At 44.7% G+C, this 17,359-nt stretch overlaps 1 protein-coding gene across 1 annotated transcript in view; it reads left to right on the forward strand.

Annotated features, from left to right (window-relative positions):
- The window catches only part of spz4 (Spaetzle domain-containing protein 4), a 58,450-nt gene that overhangs the window by 11,097 nt on the left and 29,994 nt on the right, over positions 1-17,359 (forward strand). The window contains exons 3-5 of the mRNA XM_084608271.1: positions 7,476-7,904; positions 11,162-11,218; positions 16,751-16,907. Coding sequence (XP_084464397.1) covers positions 7,476-7,904; positions 11,162-11,218; positions 16,751-16,907 — 643 coding nt within the window. The remainder of the gene's footprint in view (positions 1-7,475; positions 7,905-11,161; positions 11,219-16,750; positions 16,908-17,359) is intronic.

The raw sequence follows: 17,359 nt of genomic DNA on the forward strand, positions 1-17,359 counted from the left end.
GTCTTGTAGAAGCAGTACTGCGTGTGGCCATATGCTGCACCGGAAAATGAACGTAGCAGTGTCACGCGGCTGTAGTAAAACTTTCCACGAGATCGTTAGAATAAGGTCTGAAGTGTGCGCAAGAATATTAACTCAAGTTCATTGAAGGTAGTGGCGTAATCGAGCTCTACACTCGACGCCTGTTACAGCGCACGTGCATAATCGAGAAAACAAATGCGTTTTATCCAGTGAAGCGCTCGGGAAGCACACTTTGCGGCGCTACTTCCCGCAACTGTATATTATTTAAAAATGACTGTCTAAATGATGAAATGAAACGGGAGCCACTTCACTCCGAGTTTATAGTGCCTTCTATGAAATTATTATCAGAGCAGTTATATTGGTTCTATAAACTCCTAGTTCTTCTAGATGAGCTCAGTGGGTTCCTCCAAGATCTCATAAATTAAAGAGAATATTTGAAAAAAACCTCCATCGCAACTTAGTCATACCTTCGAAAAATGTTTGTAGGCTTCAGGGTCATCAGCGGGAGCTTAGACAGAGTCTTGCAAATTGTTTTTCGTCTGGATCTTCCTGATATCTCTATGGAGTCTTTAACCCGGCCTCTCAGGCCTCGAAAAGGCGGAGATCTCATTGTGCTAGACGATGACTCCCTTTCGTTCTCACGCAGTGCCATTCCCCTCTTTTTGGTTCCTCTCGCGTGTAGTAGAGAGCTGGCCCCAATGCTCTTTCCCTCTGGAGTGAAAAGCTGTGAACGCCCTCATCTCAGCCCAGTCCACCAAGCTTCTCGAGTTACGCGCTGGGCGACGGGCGTTTTTCAAGCTCGCCTCTTTCCGATCTGGAAAGCAGGCAGGAAGCGCATCGTCCGGCACGCAGTCGTTAAAAGCGTCACGGCAGCTAACAACTGATCATTAACTGATTACTGCATTTCACTCCACACAGATTGAAATATAAATCCTCAGAATTTGAGCTTATCGGTGTTGAATATAGTTTAAAAATTAATTTTCATTATTAATATCGGGATCAGCTTTCAGGTCTGGCAACCATTGGCCACTGAGGTCACAATGAGATATCATCCTCATGTCGTCTGCTATTTGTGGTGTCGGCTGCACTTTTGCATGCACGCCGTGGTTGACGGTCACGGAGTTCTTTTTTTGTACATCAAAAATCTTATTCACATATTTTCTTTCACTATTTCACTATTCACTATATAATATGCCACCGTAGTGATATTAGGACTTGTTTTGACCTTCGTGGAGATTGTTAAGGAGGCCGAAATCGATGGGTTCAGCTGTATTATTTAAGCATACACTCAGGAGCATATTATTCTTACGTTGTGAGAGTTAGCCTGCCAAGCAACAAGCGCTCCCGCATATAAAAAGGTGCATGTCCCACCCCAGGGAGCACATGCGACCGGCCCGATATTGAAAATTGAATGGCGACGTCTGGTCCACCCGTGGCCCGGCGTTGCCAATGCACTACCAATAATAGTACAACCATGCGATAACATTGACCACTCTTGGACCAGTGATTTACATGTTACCTCCATGATTGGCATTCATGGGCTATCAATGGATAATAATGACCTTGCGTATAGAATTCCTTTCCATCATTGTATACACAGTGATATATGATGGCCAATATTACCCGGCCATTGGCAATGTCTTGCCCATAATTCGCGAATCATGGCATACATTGGTAAATATTTTCGTGCCAGTATATATGGCTTGTCGACATTGAATTAGCTTGGTATTCATTGGCCAATATCATGCCGCCGGTCCTAGTGGCTTGTAAACATTGTACGCATCTTCAGTTCCAGTGGCCGATATTGCCCAACGAGTGGTGGCCACTGGCGTACATTGAACATATCATGGCATGCATTGGTAAATATTGTCCAGCCAGTATTGGCGGCTTGTTAACATCGAATATATCGACATACATTGGTCAATATCCCCCTGCCAATCGTGACGGCTTCTCGACATTGTGTATATCTGCGGATAAAATGGTCGATGATGGCATACAATGGTAAATATTGTCCTGCCAGTATAGCTGGCTTGTCAACACTTATGTTTTGGCATATATTGGTTAATGTTATCCCACCGGTCTTAGTGGCTTCCCAACAATGTATACTTGTTGGTTCCAGTGGGCAATATTGTCCAGTAAGCTGTGGCGACAAGCCAGCATTGCAGCTATCATGGCATACATTGCTGAATATTGCAATGCCAGTATTGATTGCTTGTCAGCATCGAATTTATCTTGGCATACATTGGTCAATATCCTCCCACCAGTCGTCCTGGCTTCCCAGCATTGTATATCTGCAATTAAAGTGGTCGATGTTGCCTGACGAAGTGTAATGGCTTGCCAAAATACCATACATCTTTACATAGGTTAATCAATATTTTTTGCCATCATTGATGGCCTGTGAACTTGAAATATTTGCTGTCTAACAATGGTCAATATTTTACTAATATTTGAGATGGTTTCCCAATAATGTATCCATCATAGTTTATAGTGGTCGATATTTTATGGGTAGCTGCGATGGCTTGCCAACATTGCACGCATCATTGTATGTATTGATTGATATGATCCTGTTAGTATAGCTGGCTTATCTACATTGGATACATTTTGGCATGCAGGGGTCCATGGGGCCGTGCCAGTCTTGAGGACTTTACAACAATGAATATGACTGGATTACAGTGGTCGATATTGTCCACTGAGTTTTGACGGCTGGAAAAACATGGCACATAACATGACGTGTTGGCCGGAATTGGCTTGCATATATTAAAGATCAATTCTCAACCTGCCCTGATATATTTTTACCGTCCCGAACAATACTGTTGTGTCCTTCGCGATGGCTTTCAAGTATGTTTTATACATCGTCAACGATATAGTAACAGCAGTAGAGAACATTTATTCAAGAAAAATTGCTTAGGCGGTAAGGGCACGGTTGGTATAGTGTCCTCCCAGATTGCTCCGGTGGCTTAACTCCTGCCGGCGTAAGGCTTCAGATTCTTGACAAGCCCATGCCATGAGATAAAGGAAGATGTTCATTAGCCAAAATATTTAAAATGCCCCGAAATTAATGATTGGGTTGCGCTATATGCATGCAAGCAGGGTAGATCAGTGCTCCTGTGACTGTGCCTTATGATGGAGAAAACATGCCTTTCATGCGGTAACATCTTCATGAAGCAATACTGCACGAGGACCGACCACTGTGTCAATCGTCAAAAAAAATATAAATAAAAAAGAAGTGTGTCCTTAAATTGCAGCCTGCATTGCAGACGACGCTCCGACGAGTATCCTGTGTGACGTCACAAGAGGTTTTCCGGTCGCTGTCGGTGGGAGGAGCTTCCCGATTCCAATTTCTACAGGTTTTTTTTTTGTAATATGCGCCGCGCGAAAAGCACTAAAATTTCGCGAGTAGAATCACGGACGTGTATATTATTCATAGAAGTAAAAAACGAGAATACATCGAACGACCCTGTCATTGCCTCCTTAAGTATTTAGGGGACGATGGGGAGGGGGAAATGGCATGCCTTGCGTAAACACCATAGAGGTGGGTTGTTGGCGGAGGGAAGTAATGAATTTTGTCCTCAGGGCTTCGGGCCTCAAATATAGATATAACAGTAAATTGAATTGCTGTGATAAAAATGTGCAATTTGATTTTTTCTTAGTAAATCATAATGAAAGTATTTACTTTTATTGTCTGGGAAATTACAAATAAAATGATTTACTTTAGAGCAGTAATTTCGCTGCAAGAGTAGTTTATTTCTTTCGAAATTACTTATCGAAAATGCCCCACTGCTGCCCTTTATATTAGAGTGTTTACGGCCCGAAATTTGAATCCTGAGTTCTATTCGGATCCTATGCTACAGACCCGAGCCAGGCCCGGCCATCACAATTAAAGCCCGAGCCCGGCCCATGGGCTCTTTACCATGGGCTGAAGCAGCTAGGGAGGGATGGGGGTTGAGAGTCGGGCGGAAACGCACGAGCACAACTGCGCGCATGGTGCCGAGGTAAATTTCTGGCAACGCCAAGGGACTAAATAACCTGCTTCGGCGGTTTCAAACTAGCCCACTAACTAACCCATGTAGCTGTTTTTATAAGGAAGGGAATATGTTGTATATTTGGTTTCTGTTCTAGTTTGTGATCACCTGCCACCTGCCATATACACGGTCGCTCTGTGTATATAAGTGAATGCATGCTGAAATAAAGGGGATTTTCTTGGTTGCTTGGCAGTCGGTGAGCATCTGCGGTACACGCCGCTACAACACTCTGCAGTAGTCATTTCAATGTAATGCCAATAATTTTGGCAATAGTAATTAATGAAGTAATTCCTTTTCAAAAGCCACTTTGTCATATATACTCAAACGCAGCTGATAATTTCGATCGATAAAATGTTTGTATTAAACTCTTTCTCCGCACAAGAAAACAAAAACAGGCGCATATGCATGTGCCTTGCGTGCTCATGTGCTCCCGCTGTTACTCCGCATAGCTTCAGGACCTCGTGAGGTGCGGCCCCATGCCATCATATATCCCCTTAGTTGCCTCGCTATTTGTTTCGGAAGGTCCTTTGAACAATAAGGTATGCAGCACACGCTGCAAGACTCAGTATTGATTATGCACAGCAATAGTTAAATAGTAACCTTCTACAGCATAATTACTAGCTACATAACTTCAGTAGAGCATTCGTCTTATGCTGCTTACCGCCCCCATGTTTTTATCTGTTATAGCATAGATGAGGGCGTTTGGGTGTTTGCGCTCGCCACTTGGAGATGCCGTTGATAAAGCGGTCCACCGTGTTCGCCAAACTTCGCAGGGTGAGGCTGACTGTCTTTACTCCATGGTGAGATGCAGTCTCGCATTTCGCCGACAAAAATGCGACACATCGAACAAGAAAACTGACATGTCGGCTCATGAGAGGGGTTTCCTTTGGTGTCATAATTCCACATCCTACCGGCACATAGCAAAGAAATGCTGTATTCTTATTGGTTTTAATTTTTTTAACGGGCTTTTCGGAAGGTAACTGAATACCATGGCTGGCATCGGAGCGGTATGGTTTCCGTAAGTTTCTTAGAAATCGGTGGTATCAGTCATAACATCATAGAAATGAGAAATAGAAACCAGGATTTATTGTTATGTCCCATAGACGACACGTGTTCTTTACGCCTGCGCTCAGTCATGCTCGGCTAATCCGCAGTGCGCTAATACGGCGCCCTACACGAGAAACGTATGAAAAGAAAACGCCCCGTCTCCATACTGCAGAAGATGGCGTCCTCAATCGTTTTGACTGCACAATTTAGAACCCTAGGGGTGTTGGCTATTTCGACTCTATGTTCAATAGAAGAGCAGGCATCGCAGTGAAGAGTTGCTTCATGAAAAGTTAAAACCGAAAATAAATCTCCGCTAGGCTTCAGACATATTCTCCCCTGGAATTTAGCCCGCGTTAAAGCCTGCATGTTGTAACCGGGGCCGTCGAAGCAAGAAGGATTTATTCGCGTTGAGAGCGAGCCAAACTAGTCAGACTTTTCGTTATATTCAGGTGGCATTGAGCGCGAATGCGTTCAAACAACGGTAAAATGTAATATGTGCACCATATTACTGGTTTTAATAAGCGGAGTGCAACAAGCATCACAGCGGAAGGCATTCCTTTTGACCATAGTTAAGAGCCGAGTAAATGGGTCTTGGAATCGCCACTTCATGGCTAGCCAGATAACGATCGAAGAGTTCGGGTATTCGACGCCTCATTTGTTGACAGCTGAGCTGAAAGTACTGTAGGACAGGAGGTTGCAGGCTACACTTGAGTTTGTTGCAAAATGGTGTGATGAAGTGAGGGCAGTGGAAGGCAGAGTGGGGGACGACTAAAACTACAAATGTGCGACCTTCAGTCACCCACCGATTGGACGTCTGGCGAGACGGTCCAGCGGGTCACATGTATCGGCTGGCAGCTCCCTCTTCACGTGGATAAACCGGCAAATTTTGAATGAGACGCCGTTGATGTACAGCTGGGATTAGAAAAACCTGAACTACACAGTGGTGCAGTACAATAAAAGAGGGCACAGCTGCGCACGGGTTGGTAGGTTGGGGTGCAAACTCGGGTGCCACGCATCGTGCTATGAGTTCATTGCGAAGACAGGAGCTCATTAGCGCAGGGCCTCTTTCTCGTGTCGTGAAGCCCGTGGCCACCAAATATGTGGCGCACAATGGCGCGAGAAAGAGGGTGGCATAATTATTAAAGGCTGAGCCCGACCATGGACAAAGGGGGCGTAGCATACCACAGAATATTGCGAGATAGCTGCCGTGCCAGCAAGGCGCTAAGTGCGTTCAGTTCTACTCGTGTTCACGCCGGTTATTCCTTTTCACGTGTACTAAGGCAGCGGGGATGCAACGATTTGCTGTGCCTTATATGCTAAGCTGATTAGCTCGCGCTTCTCTGGATCCCCACTTTTGATTGGAGTACTCTGTCGTAAAATGGGTTTCAAGTCTATTTCGTGTTCCCTTAAACTTTTCTTCGCTAGTATTTCTAGCACTACATTAATTATATTAATTTCGAACCATTTCTTGAAGTGCACTTTGACTTAGGGTTCGTCGAGAAGTCAAACGCAACAGCAGTTTAGAATTTCTCAGAAAAAGAACTGCTGTGCGGTTCATGGCGAAGTACAGCTGTTCAGCTCACGTCGAAGTATTACCTTTGACAAAAGTGACTAGGCTACATGGTTTACTTGGGACTCTTATAGTGGAGTCCTCTTGAGTTGCCTAAATATGGAAATGTATCGAAAGGTGAGGACGATGGGGCTTCCTTACATCACTTTTTTTTACGGGTAGAGCAAGCGCTCCACTACATGACATAGACGCAGCCCAAGCAGTCGGGTTACTTTGGCAAAAACTGCATGTATGCTGTAGCCCTTTCCGGCACCAGAATACAAACCCTCTGTTAGAAATCGCAGTTTCTACCTGCGTCTTAGAGCGGTCACTATTTCCTGCTTGTGCAATTCATTTGCAGTTTATGAGGCGGAATGATTCACAGAAAGGACATGAAGTTCATTACCCCTTCTTTGATGTCCTTTCAGGGACCGCTTCTTGAAAGTAAAGCTCATGCAGTGTTCAATTAGTGTCTGATGTCTCGAAATTGGTTTCGAGAAAACAATGCGTAGACGTGCACATGGTAGTGTATGGTTTGCAAAACAAAGAGAAAAAGATGGTCTGCTGCCCAGGGATGGTTTTGCACTGGAGGACCTTTCGGGTGGTACAAGTTGGATAAGGTAAGAAGGCCCTCGAAGGTCATGCTCTCCGTGTATCACACTGGCGTTACGTACACGTGCCTTTCCTTTCTCCTCCCGTCCTGAACCAATACTGATGTTTAGCTTACCTGCGGCTTGTGCTTTCAATAATATCTATAGGGACAACGCACTGAAATAGCTCCCTCGTGCCAGGCTGTATACGAGCGGATCTCCCTCCATTTGATTCATGCCTCGTCACAGGCACGCTGTGCGGCGCTACATCTTCGAGAACCAGGGCCTCGTGCGGCGCATGTACGGCGACCAGAGACACAGCGTTATCGTGGGCAGCGAGCTGGAAGCACGAAGGCTGCGCTACGACGACCTGCGCTTCCACGAGCCGGCTGACGTGCCTGCTCGGCCGCAAAGCTCCGCATCGTCTCGGATTCGTGGTCGGGCAGCGTACCGGGTCCGACCAAACAGCCGCTACGCCAACCTGCTCAAGACGTCGCCCTTCGCCGACGGCGAGAAGGTGCGACCGCCGTCTCAGCGGCCTCAGCCGATCACGGACTCCACTGTGGGCCTGACGGCTGGCACAGCAGGCACGAGCCCTGCAACGGAAGCGTCCAGGACTAGCCCTGTCACCACGACGCCGGCTGTGCTCGATGACGACGCTACCATCTACAGACCTGGGTAAGTGGATGTAGAAGTTGATGTTGGTGATGTAGGGTGGAAGTTGGACGTTGGTATTGTAGGGTGAGCGCTAACTCACGGTTACAACAATATACTTTAGGAACACAGCAACTAATCCATATTCTGGGAATTAAATATTTGGGGACACTAATTAACGCAGAGAACTGCGATCATGAACATCTATGTCTTTTTTATTGTCGGTGTAGCAATAATAATAAAATACACAATCTATGAAGCATAGGCGAAAGCTACAAAAAAGGCTCCATTTCTATTTCTTGTACGCTCCATTGCCATGCTATAAATTATTCCGTTGTGTACAATAACACTTGCGATTGTTTTGTCGGCGCAGCTCCTCGAGAGGAAGGAAGGAAGGAAGGAAGAAAAATGTTTATTTCAAGTATGTGTACATACTTGAGGGGGAGGGCAAAAGGCATGCAAGCCTGACGATGCCCATCCCCCTTGGTGCACCTGGCGCAGCAATACAGCGTAACATGTGCAACAGTAATAGAACATGTGAAATGAATACACACGAATTACAAAGGAAAATTACCGTAGGCACATCAAAGATATGTTGACAGAAGTTTAAAAGACACTTTCAACATTCATTAGACCCGCTTTCATCGGTATAAGTTTATGAGGGTTCTGCTGAAAGCATCTCAGCTACTTTTTTCCTGAATAAGCGCTCGTTTCTGCATTTATGGATGATATATTTTATTTCTTTACTAGAATTAAAAAGAGCTGTTATCTTGTACAATGTAGCTTGAGAGCCATAATTTGTTCTCATTCTGGGTGGCCTGACAGAATAATTTCTTAGTTCGTACTTCTTGTGTTCGACAGTGTGCATGATGTCTGCAAGTGTCCCCATGTAAAACAAGTAGTGAGCATGACTGGCCAGCCGCAGTGTGATTAGTTTATAAATATTTAATATCGTTAAGCTACCCCAGTGTGGAACTGTGGTCTCTAGATACCAGAGATGACTCTAATTGCTCTTTTTTGTAACAGAAAGAGTGATTTCAAATTTGTGTCAGATGTGCTACCCCAAACCAGAGAGGGATGTGAATGCTAAGCGTTTAGGACAGTCTTTTCATCTTCGCTCCTGTTATTCTAAACGGATGCATTTCAAAAGGGTATTAGGGCATTCGCCAAGGCCGCTGAATCCACGGAGTCGAGGACAATAATGAACTAAAATCAGATGTAAAGGGAAGGCGCAATAGGAAAGCTCTCAACTTAGGTCATTGCATTTTTGTTGGGTGATGAAACAGCGGAAGGCTAAAATGCAGTTTTCACCCCTGATGGCTTAGTGGCTATGGACTGGGCTGCTCAGCCGGAAAACCTGAGTACTGACCCGGCCGCGACTGCAATTTGATGGAGGTGTCACACATCTCAAAGCCCTCTGAATATGCCAAGGAGGTCTAAATTTTTCCGAAGTCCTCCATTATGCCGTGCTTATAGCCCGAGTCGCTTCGGGTGTTAAACCAAGTACTGCACTACTACTACTATATTTGACGGTACAGCGTTAGAGGGCCCGTTTTGCAGTTTTCCAGATTTGGCCTGGCCGTTTCAAGATCCTTGCATTCTAGTCACGCATGCTATCTCTAGGCCACTCAAGCATGTTCATGCGGCTTGGTTAAGCGGGGCTTTACACCTGTCGGGTGGTTTTCACGCACTGTGGTATCGTATGTGGTCATGCTGAAAAGTGCGTCTATATAACCGAAGCACCAATAAGGAGTTAGGGATTAGGCGAGCTACAAAGTGGAGTCGAAATGGGGCCACAGGCGGGGGCCGCTACAGCAATCGCTTCATTCGGTGGACTGTAATGGTCCCCCATTTGTATCCTGCATTCAGCGGACACAAGAACTACATGTGTGAAACCAAGGAGTTCGCTTGATTAAAGAAACAACAACATTCCAATACCTTAATGGATAGGTGAATATATAGAAAATCTGTTATTTTTGCTTTTTCTGTCGTAACACTGACACAAGTGCATTGTCTTTACGGCTTTTTACACTTTAAGAGTGGTGACACGCTTATGTGAAATGCACTGGCAGCGATCAATGCCACGTTTCTTTATGGCTTGTCAAGGCACGAAATTGGGCTGCTTAGTTTTGCCCGGTATACCGTGAGCGGAGGTATTATTTCAAGGGAGCGATAGAAAACGAAAACGAAGCCCACGCTTACCTACATTGGCACACAGAAAATACAACCGGAATTCATTCTTTCTGGCTAACATCCCGGCCTTCCGCCCTCCTTTTCTCCTCCTCCCCCCGGCAGGTACAGATAAGCGACTACAAAGAAAATTCCATCTCTCCAGACAGGCAATCTCTATTTCTTACAATGCTACGGAAAAAGCACTTACACAGTCATTACTCTTTTTGCGTATTGAAAAGCTTCAACGATCTTGCGTGTGACTTATTCCCGCTTTTGTTTGCTTAGTCGTGGCGCTCATATTGTGTCCTATTATTTCGTCCTGTTCTGTGAACAATTATCAATTCAGCTTCTTTAGAAGAGTTAAATGATCCGCTGTTTGCAATGAAATAATAAAAAAAATAAACGAAGGAGCAGGTAATGTAAAAACATTCAATAAGCAGCCAAGAACTCATTAATAACGTTCCCCACGCCGAAGCGTCCAACGCGGAAAACTATCTCCTTCGCTCCCCATCTTTCTGTATTATTTCAGCCGCCTACAACGCGCAGACAACCCCTGCATATCTTCGGAGCCACGGTTGTTATGATATTTATTAATCTTCTCTTGATCGCAGAAGTCAGCACTGCTTTTCAAGGCTGCATGTCCAAGGAGACCACCAGACAACTAATGCTATATTAGTATTCTATAAATTAATTTTTGTTTCAGTGACCATAATGCCATAGCACAATACCTGAGCAGTGGTCGGGCAGTAAGTTTTTGTGGAAACGCTTTGAATACATTCCAGAAGAGTGGTACGGGGAAAACAACAGAGAACATGAAATAACGAAATAAAATCTCCGCACCTTTCCATAATTATTTTAGAAAAAGTGATGCAAAAAAATCAACGCTAAGATGCGAAAAAAAATATCATAAAGAGAGCGCTCACGGAGAACGCTAAACGCCCTCGGTACAAAAGCAGGGCTTTATGACGACCCTGTTATTTTTCGTTTTTCAGATGAGTGCATTTTGAAGCTTCAGATCGCGTTCCGGCATACTTTCTGTGTGTTTTGTGGTCTCGCGTTTCGAGGTTGTGGCACTGTGTGGATGCATGTGCGCACCGTTTCCCTTTCAGCTGGCTGGGTGCTGCGATTTCCAACGCTGCCCGGTTGTTCCGCAAGCTTCCCCATTGGTGCGTTTGCTCGTGCAAGACAAGTGCGTACGTGCCGTGCAGTGAAGCGCCTTCTTACGCTGCTGAAAAATACACGTTTACCGTGTGGAATCATTACAATGAAAAATTTGAATCAAAGGTGGCACAGATCTATAGGGTTCTTGGTGCTAGCGTGTTCGGTTATTTGATTTGAACATATTGCTTACTGCTTCCGTGGTTTTGTTTTAGGACTTTAGTTCCGGTCGCTGCTGATTTTTTTTTTAGCGATCTTCTAATTCTGCTAGACGAATGAAGTATTTTTGTAATATAATATGACAATCCTGTGTTCTCAAAAGTCTTTTAGGGTCTGCCTCTACGTTTATATAAGCGTGAATTGTTTACTGCGTTAAAATATTACCTGTTAGAGGTCTGCTTGTATACAAAATCTCTATCGCAGTTGAAAGATTAAGGCTGACAAATCGGGCTGGCAGGAAATGAGGGCGGCGAGCTCAAGTTTGAATCGGGAATATAGGAAGACATGTTCTGGTTGGGTTATCGCACTGGACTGATCAAGAAGGCCACGCGTGACATTGTCGGCGAGTTGACTAGAGCGATAGAATTAGCGTTTACTCGTCGGAGTATTCAGAAAACCTGCATTAGCTTTGCGTCATAGTCTCACGTACAAGCAGTTTATGAACATGCTCAACAGACAAACTGATCGAGGCCTTAGAATGACAGTCACTAACCAAGCAGGCGCAGAGGGGATGATGATGCCTGATCTGCGGAGACATAGAAACTACGAGAGATAACCCTGAAATCGCAAAGCTGTGCGCCTTATTCAGCAACATCAACGCAGCATTATCACATTTCTACATTCGCTAGTTGAATGCGAAGATTTACTAAACGTAACCGGTATTCAAAGAGCCAGAAATGTATGCGCTTTCATGCCCTGCATACCAAGGTTTTTGGTTAAGTCAAATGCTTAACATTCCTTTTGTAGTAATCTCCCCGATTTTTAACCACTACGCATAATTCAACATCACCAATGCATGAAAGAGATAGTCGCGGGGAAGAGGATCTTCGAACAGATATTCACTGAGTGACGATAAATATCATCTCGCTTAATTCTGCACACTGCAGCATATCTGGCCCACAATTGCTGGTTGTCTTACAATACCGCGCAGTGCCTCTGGTTTGTGTTTATAGAGTATGCGTTGTCGCCTTCGCTACGTGCAAGCGCAATTTGTGATGCCAAGTTAGACAAAGAGAAATGGGTATTAAAATGTCACCCCCCTGGCAGGACGGACCGACCTTAGAAACTAGAGGAAAACGAGAACGAATTTCTGCGTTGCATCCAATACTTGTAGAGTGGTGAAGCAACACTTTTTTAATGCTTTGGTTTCCCTAATATTCTTCAAAATGAATTCTCCAATAATGGAAACCTAATTTTGGAAAAAAGATATTCAGCCAACTGCGAGCAGTCCGAGGCTCAGAGTTCGAAATAAGCGCAGTAGTACTGTAACAGTAAACCACTTCATCGGCAGACGTTGCGTTTGCATAGAGCTTCTTACACGCCTCATGCGCTCATTTGATCATCGTGCTAAAAAAAAAAAACCACACTCCTTCGTGTTTCAAGGCTTTAGAATCAGAGGCTTTCCCACTTCCAAAAGCTAATTTGCCACCGTTTTGTTCGCGGTTACGGAACGGCCGCTCACCATAGGTACTAGGCATGGTAATTTTCAAAATTAGTTCTTAAAATGTGCTAATTGGCAATGTGATAAGTTTCAAGATAGTATCTTAACTATAATTCTGAGCCTGTCAGAGAAAAAACTTCAAAATTTTATGTTTTTGCATGGAACATGTAGGACATGGCCCTTTTTTTTTTTCGGTTGGGTTGGAATAACTTTACGCCATAATTTAAGACTGCTTGTGAGATTTACATTAAATTTTCGTGAACCAATGTTGTAAGATGACTTCGCTAAAAAATATATCCTACATTTTGCTTTCTTGAACAACATGACCTTTGCTAAACCACCGAACGGTCTCACATGTGTTACGGAGCCAAGAGAGCACTTAAATGAAACCTTGAGCGAGATTTAAAACCTGCTTTCAACATTTATGTCGCGTGTGTTAAAATGGTTTTACATAGTTTGTTTCAAACAATTTGATATGCAAGCTCTAGGCATTCATGGCGGATTATCTTCCACTAGCAATTACTGGTGAGAGGGCTTTGAGATAAGGATTTTGGGAGAAAACGGCTTTTTTTTTCTTCCCGTTTTAAGTCGTACTGTGGAGTACTTAAAAGTCAAATTTTGGAATTGCTCTACATGATATTCAGATTTCCTAACGAAATTTGTAAATTTAGTAGAGTACGTCGGCAAGGAAAGTATAAGAATGACAAAGCACGGTTCATTTAGATTTCTTCGATTTGAGTCATTACATTACGACTAATGGTCAGTTGATCAGGAAGGCTTAAACGGCGAGTGTTGCGCGCTGGAATCATTTTGTTAGCGGTTTAAAATGAGCACAAACACGACACACAATAGACCCCCTTGACGGCATGCAACTAGCTTTTATTCGACTCATACTGGAACATATATAGTTTTCATTCACTACACGAAGCTGCCTTGTCATTCACAAGAGGTCTCGTGTCACTGCCCTCCCCTCCCACTCCCACTCCGCTCCTCAGTGGCATGCGATTGCGCAGACAACAAATTTCTTTCAGTGAAAATGCCAGGAAAGGTGTGCTAACACATAAATGTCGCCCGCTTCATGAATATGAAGGGCTTCAATGATTTTATTTTCCTTTTCCCGAGCACCATGCCTGCACCACAGACTTAGTATCATATATACTGGGCAGCAATCTTTGTACCTCGTGCAATGTTTCACCAGTTCCGTTCCCCTGGCGAGTGATGCAGATCGTAGGATGTTTTCTTGTGCTGTCATTCACGCACCTTCCTGTGCGTGCGGCCGATACATCATACATTGCCACAAGCAAGCGGCACGGTGTACACGACTACCGTTCTGTACATCACAAACTTTGTGCGGCGCTTTTTGCTGCAGCACGAATTCTTCGTTTCCGTACATACAGAGCATAGCCGTACACCAGGAGCCGTGAACAGCACCCCTAGGCCATACTTCTGTGCCACTTTATTGATGCAGCGGGATAGACAGTGGAAATAAGAGACCGCGGCTAGACGCTTGTGCTTTTCTTCAGATGGTTTGGCTTTACGCCGCCAAAGTCGTCATTGACGTCCCATATCAGTGCTTGAGCCACCGCAGTCATCGTTTCATGACGGTAGTCTGCCTGGGCCAAACAGTTTGCTGCTCCAGGAGACGGCATATTCCATGTTAGGCCGGCATGACTTTTGCAATGCCGCACGCAGACGTTCATCACTATGGCACGCTTCACTAACTTCGAATGAGCCGAAGCATGGTCTAAAACCTGTTGTTTTTTTTTAGATCGCGGAGTGTAGGTCCAGCCTATGCGCTTTTCAGTGTTGTAGATAAACAATACTAAAAACTGATAATTCCATTCATTGTTACAGTACAGTTGTCCATCGCCTTTAAGGATGAGAACCCGTTCCCTGGCTGTGGCATTGATTTGGCTATCTGCGCAACCGCATGCCACGCACGGGTGGAGGGGGGGAGGCCACGACACCTGTTGTGAATGACAAGGAATGTGCGTATGTTCAGTGCAAACTACATATGTTCATGTATGTGTGGAGTGAAATCTCGTTGCAGTCTAGCCAGTGTCACCTGGTGTGTCACCTTCGTTTGTGTCTGTTTCTAAACAGATAAGAAAACTATTCGAGCAAACCGTTACTTGCAGCCCAACTTGAAGTTTTAAGGAAGTGTTGCGCGCCTATGTTATGCATCAGAATACGCCTAGATGTAGGGAAAACAAAATAAACTTAACTTTCAATCAGCTGCTATTTTCTGGCTGCCCCTTATCGATAGCTCAAAAATTTGCTGCCTGAAGGAGAGCAGAACTTGAAAAACTCAAACATTACTGATTATTTCTCATTTACACAAAGCAAAACCAAGGCTATCATGCGCCGCATGCGCCAAGCTGGTTTAGTATAGTGAAACAAAATGCGATTACCTCCAAATATCATCCTGCGTTGCAGCATGAGCCGACATCCCTTGAAGATTCCTATATTTCTTCCAGAATTATTTCTACAGTTTCCCTCATCAGCTTCTCAGATTCAACAACTGAGATCCTGAGAATCGTCTGCTCAGCCAGTACCATTGATGGCCTCTCGAACACGAACTTGATGCCTGTATGGGGTGTTGTATAAAAGGCGCACTTACAGACTTGTTTTTCAGCTTCCTTATTTTTCTTTTCTTTTGTGCAGGAAGCTTTCAGCAATATACTTCTGAACCTCAAACAGAGCAACCTTATAAACACCTACGAGCATACTGCAAATTTCACCCTTAGGCGATTCCTTCTCGCTCAATTAATTTTTCTCCACGTAGGCTTTCTATGTCTCATCCCGGCTGTGAGAGTAGCTGAAGGTTAACACTACCAGTACCAGACACCTGCAAGCGGCAGTATTTTGGGAGTCAAAGAATCCGGCAGTAGCGCATGTGTGGGAACAGCAATGTATATAAAAAAACATTTAGGTGTCATGCTTTGGGCCCTTCATAGTCTTATTCGAAGTATATTCCCAATGCTTCTGGTAATATACAATTGTTTCTATGTCCTTTTCTCAACATTTCAAATTTTCATGAATTTTATGTTTCTAGCAGCCAACAAACGTCACACAAAACAAGTTGCGGACACACACGCATAAGCCGTGATTAAAGGGGGAGCTAACTTTCGTTTCTGCTGGTTCCTTCGAAGTTATTCTTTATATTGCTACTACCCTATATTTACGAACTTTAAGTATACGGCTTTTTGGAGTATGTGCCTCAATATCTGATTCCATTGCTGAGCGTTGCACTTTATTTTTCTTTTTGATATGGTAGGAAGCGGTGTACGAAGTTTGACGTTGCACAGTAGCATGGGCTAGAGGGTAGCCATAATGGCGCCCGTAATTTGATATACCTGGGGTTCTTTGCCGTGCACATGCGTCGCAGAGCACATGAACGCCTCGCGTTTCACATCCATCGAAACGACGTCACTGCAACTGGGTCTCGGTCCCAGCAGTGGAGCGCCTCCGATGATCCGCTGTGATGAGCTTTTCTTTTTCGTTTCGCGAGAGCGTGTTCCGCAAAGTTGGTTCAGGATAAGTCGAAGTCATTGCTTCGCCCCATTAGGATCAGTAGCCGAGGTCGTGGTAGGCACTAAACGTAAGCGCGTCATTGTAGTGGTTCGATGCGCAACCATGGACCGGAGAAATGCCACTGCGAACTGAAAGAACAGCTGCCCACATTGATGCTACTCTGCTGGCACATATACCTCATTACCTACACTACTGGCCGTCCTTTCTCCAGTCAATATTTGTGTCTGCAAATAATTTTTACAAGATTGGGACGTAGGTAAAAATAGTTTACTGTTTTTTTTTTTCGAAGAAAGAAAAACCAAACATTATTGCAATACTACCCGACGCGTTCATTTTCGGTGTGCAGGACCCCGACTCAAGTGGTGTTTCACAAAGAACCAGTCCCCTCCAGGGCGCCTTCGGGGACCTCGACCAGCACGCAGACCGCCCAGGACTTCACCACGACGAAGACAATGCCCACAACAACAGCTCCTGTCCCGGCCGCCGCTGTCACCACTAGAGAGGTAGGAGAATTTCTGCTCTCTGCATATATTTTCTCGCTGCAGGTAACATGCATTGTCCTGACCCGTTAATAGAAGTCGTTATATTGTTAAGGTTTATTTACAGAATGGTTCTGCACCTTAGCCTGATGTGCTAACCAACAGATGCTGAGCTTCCTCTTCTTCAACTTCTATCCCGGAGAGCCTCTTTTTGCACTTTGTTCTCTTCTGTTCGCATGCCTGACATTTCCCCCTTCGCAGACGAAGCCCCTGGGCTGTCAGTCAGAGTCCCGAGCGAGAGTGGCAGCGCTTCATTCTTGCGACATGAACTACCTGTGTTTTCCGAGAGGGGCGACCTTGGGAACATTGGCGAGACACGACGTAGTTCAACTCATTGATGCGTTTGAGCACAATAAATGGGCCTGTGTAGTGCGACAACAGCTTCTGGGACAAACCACGCTAGCCACACTAAGTCG

Source organism: Amblyomma maculatum, chromosome 7, assembly GCF_055883805.1.
Source record: "Amblyomma maculatum isolate TAMU_Amacu chromosome 7, ASM5588380v1, whole genome shotgun sequence".
Taxonomy (NCBI): domain Eukaryota; kingdom Metazoa; phylum Arthropoda; class Arachnida; order Ixodida; family Ixodidae; genus Amblyomma; species Amblyomma maculatum.